A 17,123-nucleotide genomic window follows, 5' to 3' on the forward strand; every position below is an offset into this window, starting at 1 on the left:
TTAAGACACGGGCTGGAATGATGGCTCAGAAGTTAAGAGTGTCCTTATAACTCTTGCAGAGGATCCAGATTTGGTCCTCAACATTCATGTAGGGGTGGGGTGGCCTGTAACACAGTTCCAGGAGAACCAACACCCCCTGTTCTCTGAGGGTACCTGCACATGTACACACAAACTCATGCAGGCACACATACACACAAATGAAAATGTTTTAAAAAACAAAGATACAATAGAGAGCCCACACATTGCTATAGCCCTGCTGTCTTAGAGAAACTGGCTATTTTTTTTTTAATTCCTTTGTGAATTTGATCTCCCCAATCATAAATGCAACCCCAAGCTGAAGCCCTTTATACACTGCGGATACTGCACTGAGTTTGGAGGGTAAGTTTCAATGGGTTTTCCTAACAGCTCATGATGACTAGAGAGCTTATCATGCACTGAGCCTAAAACTGGTTGTTTACCAGAAATAGTTGTTTTTTAAAAGCTGGGATAATCTTTTTCCATACACACACACACACACACACACACACACACACACACACACACACACACACACACACACACCCTATACAAACTGAAACTAAAAACATCTGAGTCTTGTGAATGTGGCTTCAACTATGACAAGGAACATCCCTCCCACTACTATGTGTAATCACCCCCACGACTCTAGTCAAAGAACACATGCTGTGAAATCCACGGGGTTGGCAAATGTAGTCAAAGTGCCATTTCCATTTGCTGGATACCATGTGTAATGCCACCGCAAAGATTAGCCAATTCATTAAGCACTCACTGACTGCTTAGTGCTAACTTCACACTTTATATATAAACACAGGACCAGGCATGGTGGCACATGCCTTAAATCCCAGGACTTGGCAGGCAGACACAGGCCCATCTCTGAGTTCAAGGCCAGTCTGATCTACAGACTGAGACCCCATCTTAAAAAGAGAGAGAAAGAAAACAATCAAACCCAAACAACAGCATCAATAACCACTCACTTTAGAGTAATTCCCATTACTGGGGAGTGGTGGCGCACACCTTTAATTCCAAGCACTTGAGAGGCAGAGGCAGGCGGATCTCTGTGAGTTCTAGGCCAGCCTGGTCTACAGAGAGAGTTCCAGGATAGGCTCCAAAGCCACACAGAGAAATCTTGTCTTAAAAAAAAAAAAGCCTCCCATCTTTAAAAAATTATTTTATTTATTGTGTATGTATACATGTGTGCTAAAGTTAGAGGTCAAGTTGTATGTGTTCTTTTTCCTCTTTCTACTAGGGTCTTGGGGATCAAACTCAGGTAGCATGTACCTTACCCCTTGAGCCATCTCAAAACTCCCATTTTTTCCTCTCTTCTCAAAAAATCTTCTACTGGAATATTAACAGCTAAATTTCTCTTAAAAAAAAAAAGGCCCCACTATCTGACTTTGAATTATTTTAAAATATTTTAAAAGATGCAGAGCTGGAAAAATGGCTCAGTAGTTCAAAGAAGACTCAAGTTCAGTTGCTAGCACCCAAATTGGGTGGCTCACAACTCCATGTACTATCTGTCCTCCAGAGGAATCCAAATACTCTCTTCTGGTCTTTGCAGACACTGCTGAATTGTGATGACCCACACCTTTGTAGTTCACAGAGGCTAGAAGAAAGGATTCTTTTTTCTCTATGAGAATGGCAAACACTCAAGGAGATAGATGTGTTCACCCCATTTTAAATTCTATGCACTGTCTACGGATATGGACATCACAGGGCGTTGTCAGATGTAAAGGAAACTCCAAAGGCAGTCCAAATATTCAAAAATGAGCTCAACCTGGACTACAGGAGGATTTCTGATGGTTAGATAAAAGCCAACATTCCTTGAGAACTTCTGAGGCTGGTTTCCCTGTAACAAAAGGAGGCATTTCTCTTAACCGCCCCCCACCGGCAGAAGGGGCATATGGCTGCCTGTGGTGTTCATCAGCATATCAAAATGCACACCAGCATCCAGGCTCCTTCAGTGTGATAAGCTCCCGCTATACGCTATACACGTCAACGTTCACAGAGCAGCCTGCCTAAATTCCCTCTCGCTAACGGCCTTCCCTTCCCACAGCTGATCATTCTCCTCACAACCTGCTACTTTTGTTGTTTTCTCTAGGTTGTGCTCCATCCCTCACTGTGTTTTCTATACTTTCTAGTCCCTGTTATTCTCCCATCTCTCACAGTCAGCCCTAGTCAGGTCCAGTGTGCTTCTGAGGTCTCTGCTCTGGACTCTTCTAGATTCCCCTATGGCTGCTCTTATATTCACAACAAAAACCTCCCCTTTAACCAGACCGTGGAGCAGTCAGGTCCTCCGTTTATACAGGTACCTGGTCATTGTGTACAGAAGTGGATCACTAAGCTCTTGAACCCACAGCAGCTATGATTACTAGCAAAGATTGGGCCTGTTAACACTCTGCCACACAAGGGGAAGGGCTCATACCCCTCCTCCTCCCTGAAGAGTTATCTGCAGTTAATGATTGGTGGGGAGGGAGAGACACCCTTCTTCTGCAGTGTAGCCACTGGTAGGATACCATGCTTCTGTAAACAACCCTCAACCATGTTCCTTTGAAGAACTCTAATGAAACTGACCAGATTTTAAAAACAGTAATTAGTAGAACATGGCCGTTTGAGAAGAAGGGGTATGAGATAAAAGAGGATAAGGAGAAATATCAAACTACATTATGTATACAATGAAACTCACTATTAAGTATAATTAATGAGCTATTAAACATTTCAAAATGCGGGCTAATTTCAAAATCACATCATTTCTCATATTTGGTGTTTACATAAAGATTATGGAGACTTACAAGTACATACCAATCTATGTTGTCCCTTTTTTAAGAACTAGTAACTACCTTTGCCATACAACATATGTCAGATGCTGTTTTTCTGTTTTGTTTCCTCTCTTTGAGATCGAACCCAGAATCTCATATTAAGCAAGTATTTGACCACAGAGCCAGACACCCAGTCAGGGATTTGGTTTTAAGGGTTCTTGGTACACTCAAAATTAAGCTTTCTTGAATGATTTAAAAATGGATCTTAAGAAGGCTTTTAGTTGTTTAATAGCGAGTCCTGGACTGGAAAAGAAAAAAGGGGGGGGGGAGGGCAGGAAAAAAAGGGCTATAAAGCTGCTGTAAAATTCTGGCTTCAGTAGACTCTCTGCCACTTCAACTCTGTGAGCATTTACTATAGCAAATGTTTACAATGACAGCCTCCTGCCCTACAATATTCCAAAGGAAGCTGACTATTAGAAAGCAACATTGCTAAATCCTATAGTGAAGTATGAATTGCCCTGGAGAACATGTGCAGTCAATGCTGTAATAAAAGCAAATAATGAACTGGGCAGTTAGAAAAAGAAAATACTGCTGGGCGGTGGTAGCTCTCAAGCCTTTAATCCCAGCACTTGGGAGGCAGAGACAGTGGATCTCAGTGAGTTGGAGACCAGCCTGGTCTACAGAGTGAGTTCCAGGACACCCTCCAAAGTCACAGAGAAACCCTGTCTCGAAAAACCAACCAAACAACCAAACAAACAAAAAAAAAAAAAAAAAAAAAAAAGGAAGAAGAAAATACTATCCATCAAAATGAAGGGATTTACTCTTGAAATTCATGATTCAATTTAAAAATACCTGGTTGGGGCTCAGTGGGTCAAGGCACTTGCTGCTAAGCCTGAAGACCTGGGCTCAGTTCAATACCCAGAGCACATATAATGATGGTGCTACCCTTCCCCTAAAATCAAAGCATGAGGTGGCACTGGTAATACTCCATGGCCACACACGAGGGCCCTGGCATGACCAAGACACTCATGACCCTGCACCTTTACAGCAAAAGTCCTTGTCTGCTTGGCATTTTCATTTTGAAATGTCTGAGGCTTGGTTATGGCAGTGAAATTTGATACTCTGTAAAAACTAAGGGCTAAGGAAGGACAGACCCTTAAAACATAGTGCACTAAACAAGTATGACAAACTAGAGTGGTGTGGGCTGCCTGGGCTACATACTGAATACCTGGGAACTTAACAGAGGTAAATGACTAAATAAACCCATAGAAAGGGAGACCACAAAACTATAAATGGTGATAGCTTTCACACCATCTACCAGAACAGAGGAGTGTAAACAACTCTGAATAGCTGCTTTTCAGACAAAGAACACAGGCAAGACTGCTCAGCCTTGGTTTTTCATTCATGAAGATAAGTAAGTCATGGAAAGGACCTGCTTTAACACTGCATTATCTGATTCTGGATGTGGAAAACTGTGTTGTTAAATTGCCCACTGAAGTAATGAAAATACACCAGAGCCGGCTGGTTTCAAAGGGCCTTAGGATGTCTAGTTTTCTATAAGGAACTCAGTGCAGCTAGTTAAAGAAAAAGACCCAAACTCAACAGTAAAACAGAAAAATAACCACAAATTGTCCACAGCAGTTAGAATGGGGACAGGCTGAGTCAGGTCAGGACTCTTTCTGCTGTGACTGTGATGACACAAGAGGAAGCAAACTTATCTGACAAGAAAAGGACCAACCAGAACAGTGACTTCAGTGCTCTGGGGTTTCCCTTAATGTACTCTCAAGTGATTCTGGTTTAAGGACCAGATGAAGTAAATCAAACCTTGAACTCCAAATCTTATGGAAATTTGAAGCACAAACTGGCAGTACCCATGGGAACGAAAGGAAGCCTGTAGCAGAGGCCTCTGGTCAAGTTTAAAGACCTGCCCTTGAGTGTACTACTTCATTTCTCTGAATTTATCTGTTGAGTTCACCTAGGGAAGTATTATGTATATACAAATTCTCCAAAATCAGGATCTACAGCAGCCCAGACACTTCCCTTATCTACTGTTACCCGCAGCAAGATGGAAGGTCTGAGGACTTCCTCACTGTACCCATGTCCCTCCTCCTATTCTCTTCCCTTCCTTTTTGTTTCCTCGCTAACCTCCCTTCATCTACTCTTCCCTTAAAGCAGTATCCTGAATGAGACTCATTTCCGTGACTCTTTCGGGTGCATTTATTATTGCTTAGTTCTACATAGTGACTCAGACTGAGGTTTAAGAAAAGTCTACCTAGATTTCAAGTTAAGATCTTATATTTTATTCTAGGCCCCTTTTCGTTTAGCCACTGGGGGAAAATCAGGAAGGAAGAACTAGAAACCACCGAGTTTTGACTTGGAAACAAGAGATGGGATCTGATGACAACTAAGGAAGGCCAGTGGAGCAGAGTCCAGGACTGCAGAGGGGAGCCCTGCTTTGGACACAACCAAAGATTTACAGCTCCCCCCGAGAAAGATTCCTTATAGAAGAAAAACTAAGCACACAGCAATAACAACTTTAGAAAGACATAGAGAAGAAAGCTGACTGGGGTCCTTTCAACCTCCCACTGTTGCCTTTGATGAGGCATCCCTGCATGCATCTTGAAGAAGTGCAGCATCCTAGGGACCTACAATTTGCAGTTGAAGGTAATTTTTTACTACACACGAAGTTCACTGTACTAAGCAAGAGGCGGAACACAGTGCCTAGTTTCAGCAATGGCAGGAGTAACACATTATATCATTTAGCAAGATGCTCCACCTACCACTTCTGTTGATGTTTCTGCGTGTTCAGAAGTAACATGGTCTTGAAGAGATGTTTCCGTGTAGCCCATTTTTCCACAATAGGGACAAGTAAAAGACTGTGGCTGCTCTACAGAGAAAGCTTCCCCACCATAGTACAAATCTGAAAAATAAAATAGAATTGAATTGAGAAGTACCCATGCTTCTTTTCAAATATACAAATACAATCAGAGTACACAACAGTGTGAAGGAAAAAGTGTGGTCCGAAATGCCAATAACCCTCTCCTCTCTTGTTAAGTGAGGTTTTGGTTGTTGTTGTTATTATTTTTGTTTTGTTTTGTTTTTAATTAATTTTTGAGACAGGATCTCATGGTGTAACCCTGGCTGGCCTGCAACTCACCAGACTGCCTGCACTGCTGGGATTAAAGGAGTGTAGATGAGGAGTTAAAAACAAACAAACAAACAAACAAACAAACAAACCAAAAAACAATTTAAGAGTAAAAGATAACAGTGGGAAGCCTGGCTTCAAATAACTCTCCTAACTTTTAATTCCAGGTGGGACTCAGCATACTCTTCCCAAAGTCTTTTCTCCAGAGGGCAGTTAAGAAGAAAACAAAGCAAACAATTTCCCCCTCATTTATAGTTAGTTTTGAGTGTTTCCTAAAAGCCCATGGATAAGGGTTTGACCCCCAGACCAAAACTGGGAAGTGGCAGAACCTTAAAGATAGGCTAAGTTAAAAAAAAAAAAAAAAAAAAAAAAAAAAAAAAAAAAAAAAAAAGGTGTACCACGAACAAGGATGCAGGAACTCAGGAAAGAAAAGATGACCATGACCAACATATAAACTGCTGCAATGATCTGTTCACAGACTATGGCATTCTCAGAGTAGGAAGCATCCCTAGGCAGCCAGCTCTTATGGATGCCAACTTGAATATGGTGTAAGCACAATTCACTGCCCAACCAGCACTCTAAAGAATGAAACAGAGTGTCTGTGGCAATAATCTATAAGCATCATTAGATCTATCAAGGAATTAAGTCTGTTCTCCACAGGTAATGAAAGAAAATCTACAGCATCTTTATTTAGGTTATACTATTTCATTACAAAGAGGTACGTTATTCTTTAACATGGGGGAAAACGCCCAACTGTAAGAGTATAAGACTACTTCTATGAGAAGAGAGAATAAAGAGCTGAGCAAGTGGCTCATGACTGAACCTAACCTGGAAACAAGGAAACTGAAGAAACTGAGTGGCTCAAAGCCATTCTAGGCTGCTAGCAAGACTGCTAAAACAAGGTGTGTGGGTGGGGGAGTTAAGAGAGATTTAAACTGTCTTAAAAATATTACTCACATGTATATATGTATGTGTGCGTGCATGCGTGCATGGTCCATATAAGACTTACAAGGCAGATTTGTAGCAGTTGAGGATTATAAAGAAAAAAGGAAAGAATGGTGTGTGCCTGAAATCTCAGCACCTGGGAGACAGGCAGGAGAATCATGAGTTCAAGGACAATCTAGGCCACAAAGCAAGTCCACCCAGGAAGCTTAAGCTGAATAGTGAGACCCTACTGCAAAAACAAACACCCAATATCAAAACAAAACTCCAAGCAAACAATAATAAAACCCCCAAATAATTTATTTACCTAATAAATAGCAAACCCAAAACCATGACATCTCTACAAAGATTAAATGTCTTTTTCCTAAGATGAGGAACAGGACAACATCTCCACTCTTGCTACTTCTATTCAAGTAAATGAAAGGCATTCAATGGAAAGGAAGAAAAAAAACCCAAGATCCTAAGAATCCACTACGTTAGAACTAATCTTAAACTATTAAAACTAATAAGCCAATCTAGCAACATAGCAAGTTACACAATTTATATATAAAACTTTTCTATAACATTTACAACACATAATCCAAAGAATACTTAGAAGTATAAATAATTTATTCTGATAACTATACAAAGATATGAAAATGCTAAAGATATTTTATGTTCACAGGTCAGATTTAGTGACAAAATAGCAATACTCTACACAAATCTAGAAGCTCAACATAACCACTTTCAAAGTCCAGTTGGTTTCTTTGAAAAAACTGGACAACATTCCTAAAACTCAGAGGACCCAGAATACTTTTTTTTGGGGGGGGGGGGCAGGGTGGTTTGAGACAGGGTTTCTCTGTATTGTTTTGGAGCCTGTCCTGGAACTTGCTCTGTGGACCAGGCTGGCCTCGAACTCACAGAGATTGGCCTGCCTCTCCTGGGATTAAAGGCATGTGCCACCAACGCCTGGCTGGACCCATAATAAACACACACACACACACACACACACACACACACACACACACACACACACACACGGCTAATAAGCATAATAAAAAATGCTTAGCTCATTAACTATCAGAGACCTGCAAATCAAAATCACTTGAGATACGACTTGATGCCCATCAGGAAGCTATAATCAAAAAGACAGTAAGTAACAAGTGTGTTGGCTATCTAAGAAATTACAGTGTGAACCGGACAGCTTTTCCTCCTGACTGATAATGCAATCCCAAGAACACTTGTGTGCTATTAGCACCAGCAGTCAGCCTGATTTCACTGCCCGTTTCCAGAGGCACTCTATCTCATTCCTTACCAGTTGTGGATTTTTTCAAAGGGCTTCTTAAGCAAACTATAACTATGAGACAGAAAGCCATAGGAAAAATGATTTTATTTAGAATGAATCTGAACCCTTTGATATGGCTGTTTTGCTTTTTCATAGCCATCCAATACCCTTAAGTGATAATTAAATTTCATTATGAACTTACCAAAATCTACCCTTGTTAATATGCACTGCATCGGGTGGTCAGTTGTATGCCTTGTTGTCGTTGCCCCGCTTTCATAACAAGATGCACAAAGATCGTAATCGTAGCAAATTAAACACTTGTATCTGCGACCTCGAAAATTTCCTTTTAAACATGCATCACAGCTGACACCTATAAAACAAGAAGAAGCGCCCTCAATTAGCAGCTAGAACATAGTGAAACACAACAATCCCAGCAGTGTGGCAAACTCCTTACTCAGAAGCAAAAACAGGAGGACGGCAGCAATTGCGGCTGGCTTCATCACAGGCAGGGCTACACGGTGAGATACTTACTGTCTGGGAGGAAGCTTCAAATATTTCAAGAAATGTAAAAGTCCCTGTTAAAAAGTGTCTTGTGACCCCAGAAAAGTGTAATTACAGAACACTATATATAGGGTATATAGGGTCACAGCTCAGTTTCTGCCAAATGGTTCAAAAACCACTACCAAATACCTGGCAGGTATAAATTCCAAGGACTAAGTACATTTTAAACAATAACACAAAGAAATACTATAACCAGACTAAGTTCATATCAGAAACAGATTATCAAACACTCAAATATTAATTCTTCTTCAGTTTTTGGTTTTCAGATAATGTATCACTATGAAGCCCAAGCTGGACTTGAATTTATGATCCCTCTGCCTCAGCCTCTCCCCCCAGGTGCTGGGATTAAAGGCATATGCCATCCCCACCGGGCTGCCACTACAGTTCTTAGTATGTTCAAAGGAAGAATATAAATAAGGTGGCACTCTGGGAATCAGAGGCAAGCAGAGTTTGAGGCCAGCCTGGTCTACATAGTGACTACACAGTGAGACTCTGCCTAAAGAAAGGGGAGCAGCGGAGTTGGGGCACTTCAAGAGGCAAATTTAAATGGGAAAGTCAACAGGCAGGCTTAATAGGAGAAAAAATGCCTTTTATTTTCCATATGATACACTTGTTTGTGCAGAAAGCTCACATAAAGCTGAACTCAAAATTAAATACTAGGCCAGTGTGTCAGCTAAGATAAGGCGCTGGGCAGTGGTGGCACACACCTTTAATCCCAGCACTGGGAAGGCAGAGGCAATTGGATCTCCAAGTTCTAGGCCAGCCTGGTCTACAGAGTGAGTTCCAGGACTGCCAGGGGCACACAGAAAAGGCAGTTTAACAAGCAATGTATCAATGGAATTTCTTCACTCTAAAATAGAAATGCATTTCACTCTTTTTAAAAGCAATTTATAGCTCTATGTAGATTAGTCAAATTCACAGAGATAGTAGAATATTGGTTATCAAGGGCTGGGGAAAGGGGGAACAGAGAGTGTCTGTCTCCTGGGTAGAGCTCCAGTTTGGGATGAAGGGAAACTTCTGGAGATGGGTAATGGTCATGACAACAATGTGAGAATGTACTTAGCTCCACAATAAACAGCAGGCCACTGGGGTGAGGGGGGCAGATAAAGCCTATGATAAATCTAGTCACATTCAGGAAGCCCTTCATGATGCCAATTAGTAAAGTATTCAAGGACATTAAAGGATTTCAAATACAATTTCAGAAATGCTAGGTAGGTGCTGGGGAGCTGGCTTAGTAAGTAAAGCACTGAGAACCCAGGTCAGAATCTGGGTGCAGCAGTGCACACTCAGTCCCAGGATCCCTGGGACATGCTAGACAGCCAGTACAGTCAGCCAATCAGTGAGCTCCAGGTTCAGAAGGATCCCAACTCAAAATATAAGGTGGGGAAGAGAGTGAAGAAGATACCCAAAGTTTCCACATACATGTGAATAAGCACCAGCATACATGCAAACAATGTATGTGCACATAAATCACACAAATACACAGGAAGGAGGGGGGACAGACAAACCAGGCAAGAGAACAGGAAGTCCAGTAACAGATACATGTATTGCAGACCAGGAAGGCAAGACCAGGACAGAGCAGTGGGAGGAGGAGCAGGCAACAGAGAGGGTGCTGAAAACTAAGTACCAGGCTAAAGATCACTGAAAGAAAAAAGTTCTTCCCCCAGGAAGGCACTACAGGACCAGAGGCTGGAAGGCAGACAGGAGAAAAAGGATTGCAAGGGGACACATGTTCCAGAGCTGGAAGGAGGAAATGATCTGTTAACTCTCCATCTCTCCCACACATGGTCCAAACAGTAATAGGTAAACTCAGCTACTTTAAAACCAACCACTTTCTTCACATTCTAACACTCCAGAGTAAATGAAAGGCATCATACTAGTTATGTACAATGTAACAGACAAATCAGTTCTATTGCTCTGAAGCAACACAATGACCAAGGTAATACCCCTCCCCCTCCCCACAAGTCAGAGTTTCTTTGTGTAGCCTTGGCTGTCCTGGAAGACGGGGCTGGCCTCAAACTCACAGAGACCCACCTGCCTCTGCCAATCTTTGGGGCTAAAGGGGTGTGCCATCGCCACCCAGCATCCAAGGAAACTCTTATAAACAAAAGCATTGAATTGGGGACTTGTTTATAGTTTCAGAGTCCATTATCACGGCGACACCTGCGGTGCTAGAGAGTAGCTGAGAGCTTTACACCCTGATGCCCACACAAGAAGGCAGGAAGAGACACTGAGCCCAACACGGACATTTGAAATTTCAAAGCCCATCTTACAGCAACACATCTCTTCTATATGGCAACACCTCCTAATCCTTCCAAGCAGCTCACCACCAGGAGACCAAGCCCACAACCATATGAGTCTATGGGGCCATTCTCATTCAAACCATACTTCCCTTAAGCTGCTCAGTCAGGTTTTTTGTCACAGTGACTTATATGCCATGTAATATATTCAAGGTACTGCAGTACAACAGTGAAAAACAAAATCTGCCTTGCCTCTGTGGAGCTAGGCAAATCCCCATCATATACAAGTGGGCACATGCACTTGGACACACAGAGACACACACAATGTAATTTAACAAAATGAAACAAGGCTGCAGAAATAGATCAGTGGTTAAGAGTGCTTTTTGTATTTTTAAGAGACCTCAAGTTCATTTCCCAACATCCACATCAGATGGATCATAACTAACTGCCTTTAACCAGCTCCAGGGGTTCCAGCTCCATGAGATACATCATTTTTCAGGCCTCTGTGGCACCTGTTCATATATCCGCATACAAATATTAAAAACACAAGAAGAAAATGGAACTGTGGGTTTTTAAAAATTGATTAGAGCTATTTCGGTTTTTCAAGATTTTTATCAATTTTAATCGTGTGTGTGTGTGTGTGTGTGTGTGTGTGTGTGTGCGCGCGCGCGCGCGCGCGCGCACGCGCACAATGCCCAGAAGAACTTACTGGATCCCCTAGAGTTAGAGCAGTAGGTGATTATAAGTCTGGGAATCAAACTTGGGTCCTCAGGAAGAGCAGCAAGAGCTCTAAACTGCTAAGCCATCATCTCTAGCAGCTGCCATGTTTGGTTTTTGAGACAGAATCTTATTATGTAGCCCTGGCTGTCCTGGAACTTACTATGTACACTGTGTTGGCCTTTGTCTACCCAGTACAGGAATCAGGTTTTGTTTACAGCTTTTTGAAGTGGAAAGCTCCAGGTTGGCAACCAGGATTATCTTTGCAAGGCCTATGATTCTTTCCAAGTTTGACTTTTCTGAAAAGGAGTTTATTACACCATAAAATAAGCTCAATACTGAGTACCTCATTGAGAAAAACACTACTAAAATAACACTACAATGATAAGGGCTATACTTCCAAGAGGTCTTTCCATTTAGGCAACTGAAAAGCAGTACACTCTTTTACCAGGGAGATGGCTCGGCAGGTACAAGTGCTTGCCATGCCTGCCTGACATCATGAGTTTGATTCCTGGAACCCATGGTGGAGAGAACTGACTTTTGAAAGTTGTCCTCTGAGGCAACTTTCAAAGGATGATGTGGTAGACTTTGGGGAGCCCTTTTTGAGGGCCTTACCCTGCCTGGGGAGTGGAGGGGGGATGGGTAGGGGCAGGTGGGATGTTGGGGGCGAGGGAAGGAGAAGGAGAAGAGATTGACATGTGAAGCAAGCTTGTTCCTAATTTGAACTAATAAAAGAATAAAAAATAATAAAAATTTTAAAAAACAGTTGTCTTCTGGCCTCCAACATGTGCTGTGGCATAAGACCCAACACACACACACACACACACACACACACACACACACACACACACACACACCCTTTTTAAACTAAAAAGAGAAACATGCAGTCTTCTAAAGAGGACCCGAGATCAACAGGAAACAAATTACAGTAGCTTTGCAATTAGCAAAGTCAGGGTCATTCTACTAAATGAAGAAGGAATCGACAAATTCCAACATTTTACAATGCTTACAGGCAGAGAGTCTAAGATAGTAGTGGAAAGCTTCTCTAATCTACTTGAGGAATCAGAGGAAATAAAAACTGTAATAAAAATAAAAAGGAGACAATATTTCAGGGGGTCTATTTTTCAAAGTATTAACTTACTTATGTGTGTGCATCGGGGGAGCTGCAGGAAATGGGAAGCCCAGAGGCTGATTCTGTGAGAGTCTATTACATCACATCTGCTTCTTGAGAAAGCAACCCTGTAGGGCAGCATCAGAGGAGAGGAGATGGGGGCAGGAAGGACAGGATTTTATGCACAAACATTCTGACTCACAGTCCTGCCTCAGACTCTGAACAGCTGGGGTTAAAGGCCTGTACCATCAGCCCAGGTAAGAATTCCTCCAGGGAGGTGCTTACACATACGTCTTTTCACAGGGCAATAGTCGATCAAACCGGGCTAGCTATTCTTAGGCACCTTCTCTCAGTTCAAACAGGGTAGGATCTTCTCAGCATTTGCAAACTGGTATCTATTACATTCTTTCAAAGCTTTGCCATCTTCTTTATCTAAAGCTTTCTCATCTGGCCTCAGCCCTTCAGATCACTGCAGAGTAACAATTAACATGATTTCCAAATATAGAATTTTTCTAATTCTGTCTTCTCAAATATATAAAGAATTCTGTAAAGACCTGTTCACCACGGGAACTAATAACCTATGGCACAGGACACTAGCACATAGCTGGATCCTGACTACTGCCGGAGACCCTTACGTACTGGGAATGGATATCTGAGACAATGAATCACGATTTTGTGAAAATAAGGTCTAGAATGGTCTCCAGAACTCACCTTGCTCCTTTTTGAAACTCTTGAATTTTGTAATAGAATTTGGGGCAAATTCTATAAGGGTAGTCGGGGACTAAAACACCAAAGGAGAGATGGACAGTGGTGGCGCACACTTTAAATCCCAGCATTGGGATGGCAGAAGCAGGTGGATCTCTGTGAATTCCAGGCCAGCCAGGTCAATGCAGAGAAACCCTGTCTTGAAAAATCAAAAACAAACAAAAACACCAAAGGAGAAAACTGAAGTTTAGACCAGAAATCCCACTAGTGCAAACAGAGAAAATAATCAATAGAATAATTCAAGCAATCTTTCCAGAAGAGAGGTAGAAGAGTGTTGGCTGCTCTCCTACAGGACCAAGTACAGTTCCCAGCACCCACTTCAGGCAGCTCACACCGCCCTCTTCTGTTCTCCACCAGCAACTACACCCACACACATGAATAAAAAGTAAATCTTAAAGAGAAAGAAAGGCATCCACTGAGCACTCAACCCCTTCGAAAAAAAGGGCATTCTACCAGCTTCCAAGAAAGATAGGAAACAGAGTAAAGGTTTCAAACAGAGATCAAGAATCCTAGCTGGGCATGGTGGTACATGCCTACAGTCCTCGTATCCAGGAGGATCATTAGCTTGGGGCCAGCCAGTAATACACACCAAGACCTTGTCTGAACAAAACAAAGCAATAAAATAAATCTGACATTTTCAATATGACCACTAGACACTAAGAGGTAATGGGCACTGATGCCAAGACTCCAAACTAAAGAACTCCACCTACAAAAGTCACCTTTCAAGTATGGGGATAGTAGACATAAGTCTGAGAATAATCATTTCCTTCAGAACTACAGAAAGCCAAAGTGTAACAGAGAGTGGAGTAGTGGTGTAGGGGTAGAAACCATTAGATCCCATCTGAAGGAGCAGAAATGAAAATCATCAGGGAGACAGTAGAATAGCAGGTGACAGCCACATACGAGGTGACAATTCCACTTTAGAGCAGAACTGACACATTTTAACTCAGTGGGCTGGAGGATCCTACCCTCAGTCCCCATACCCAGGAAACAGTCAAGAAGACAGACTAAAATCTGGCCTCAAGTGGTGGTGGTAGTCACCACCCAGATCCTGAGGCCATGGCACTATAATACTGGTTACTGAAGTGTAACATACAGAACAGACTCAAATCAGAAATGCAGCTTTATTTTCTCTGTTGAACAGGTCTGAAATGACGAGTGGTCTAGATTAGTAACAGGTGCTATCCGAACCCTAAAGGTCCCCTCCACACTCCACTCTACTAACTACTTCAGCGAATCACTGAGCGTCCTAGCCCAGGCTGGCGTTCTTTACATGTACACATGTGCACACATATATGAGTGTGTATCGTCACCGGCACTACTTCCAAAGTCAATGTCACAAGACCCTTGGAGTAGCTTACAAGATTTCGAGGAGAGTGCACCCAGATCAGCTCAATCCAAACAAGTGTTGTTTCACTTTTCATACTGCACATGAGGGTACCTTCCAGTCAAGATTAAATGCCATGGTTTCCTTTAAAAAAAATCATTAGTGGGACCAGGCTGTGCTCTGTGAGTTCAAGGCCAGCCTGGTCTACAGAGCGAGTTCCAACACAGCCAGGGTGGTTACACAGAGAAACCCTGTTTTGAAAAGCAGGGAAAAAACTCATTTGTGCTCAAGATAAGTTATGGTGTTGCTAGCTTATGTTGGTGAATCTAACGACAATCTATTCATTATGATCTATATATTTATATCATTTAATTACTTGTATTTCAACAAGAATTAACACAAAACAAAGTTATAAAAAATAATGCTTTATGAAAAGGTTCTAACCAGAGGCTCCAGGAACCTAACACTGTATTTATTTCCTTAGGAGCAGAGGGTCTGTATTTGTTAGTTTAACATTCATGTCAACTTCATAGATACAAGATAACCACAAACAAAAAGAAGTGACCAGGGAAGGGAGGGTTGTGAGAGGAAGGGAGGTAGATGTTTTTAAAAAAGCAATATCAGGATCCTCACAGCCACCCAATGTTCCCATTGAGGATCCTCACAGCCACACAATGTTCCCATTTCCACTGCATCAGTGCCATAGCTTTTGTTTTGGTTTGGTTTTGGGAGCAAGGTTTCTCTGTAGCCCTGACTGTAGCCCTCTGTAGACCAGGCTGGCTTCAAACTTTGTCTCCTGGTATTAAAGGTGTGAGCCACCATGCCTAGTTATATCACAGTGTACTAGTGTTCAGTTACTAGGAGATCCTTGTACACTATTTTCCACAACTACATATGATTACAATTAGCTCAAAATAAAGAATTTAAAAAATCACACACACACACACAGAGAGAGAGAGAGAGAGAGAGAGAGAGAGAGAGAGAGAGAGAGAGAGAGAGAGAGAGAGGCAGAGAATGGCACAGGTCTAGTTTCTTATCTGGACTTGGCTGGTCTCCTCTGTACACTGATGAAGTCCCCATGCTCCCTTTAGGAGACAGAGGACTCTGTTTGCCCCAAGGAAGTGTCCTGCTTTGACCTGGGAGCTGGAAGTGGGCCACAGTGAACAGCCACCTTCTGACTACAGCCTACAAATCCAACCAATGACAGTGCAGCCAAACACTAGCCCAACCAACTCTTCCTCCCTCAGTGGTGGGGCCTGAGCGTCCAAGGTCCTTGTGCAAGGACTTCAAAGAGTAAGGAGCTCGCTCCCAGGGAGGCTGAAGGCAGACTGCTGTGCTGCCTTCTCCCAGGAGTGGCATCTAACAGTGTTAACTGTCCCTTTTCTCTTTGGAGACTGGGTGGGGCTATCTGCTCAGTTTCCCAACTGAGCTACTTAGCTTGGAAGGGAGGTAATGTGAAGTTACAGAGAGCATGACATTGTTTAAGACAAGGTATTTAAGTTCATGGCTGCAAAGACAGTGGTGAAAGGGTCTAACTATTGATAGAAGCACTTAGATCCATGGATTTGTTTTATCCCTTTGCCCCTTTTAATTTTTAAAAAGACAAAGTCTGGCCTGGAACTTATGGCACACCCAGCTTATTCTTTTTCAAGTACATATCCTCTAGACACTCTTTCCAACACAAGACATATTTCTCACTTATAAACATAAATGCTACACTCAAAAGGTTGGCTAGTCATATATTTTTCACAATGAAAAATGGCTTTTTTATAAAGATAAAATTCTTCAAATCTATGAGGGCATTTTTATTATACCTTGAAAGGCAGGGTCTGTCTAAACAACTAAAACCACTAATGAGAGCAAAGTGGGAAGGAACTAGGCATTCAAATACCTCGTTGGTAAAAAGAGAGATATTCCTACAGTCCTCTGGGACTTTTTGTTCATGAAAAGATCCAAGATCCAGCTAAGCTCACGAAACTCTCAATAGTCAGGCATGAAGAGTAAAGTGAAACACACTACAGTCTGTGCATCTCAACCCATCTTGGGCTGGGCTAAGACACTCTCTGCCTTCTTGTTCCCCAAAGGGTTCCCACAGGTGCAAACATCTTCATCACCTCCCACAGGTTAAAGCCACACTGTAGGCTTGTCCCCTAAGCCAACCACTTCTATTTTAGCTTTCTCATGGCTACAAACCTGCCATATTGTTTCACTTGCCCAGTCATCTCTACAGCGAGGTTCTGTTCTAGACTGCACTCCCTGGTATTCCCCTCATTTGTA

At 42.3% G+C, this 17,123-nt stretch overlaps 1 protein-coding gene across 1 annotated transcript in view; it reads right to left on the reverse strand.

Annotated features, from left to right (window-relative positions):
• Kcmf1 (potassium channel modulatory factor 1) overlaps positions 1-17,123 on the reverse strand; it is a 58,153-nt gene that overhangs the window by 14,953 nt on the left and 26,077 nt on the right. Inside the window, exons 2-3 of the mRNA XM_027429461.2 lie at positions 8,328-8,495; positions 5,555-5,694 (exon numbers count right to left, since the gene is read on the reverse strand). Coding sequence (XP_027285262.1) covers positions 5,555-5,694; positions 8,328-8,495 — 308 coding nt within the window. The remainder of the gene's footprint in view (positions 1-5,554; positions 5,695-8,327; positions 8,496-17,123) is intronic.

Source organism: Cricetulus griseus, chromosome 8 (genome assembly GCF_003668045.3).
Source record: "Cricetulus griseus strain 17A/GY chromosome 8, alternate assembly CriGri-PICRH-1.0, whole genome shotgun sequence".
NCBI lineage: Eukaryota > Metazoa > Chordata > Mammalia > Rodentia > Cricetidae > Cricetulus > Cricetulus griseus.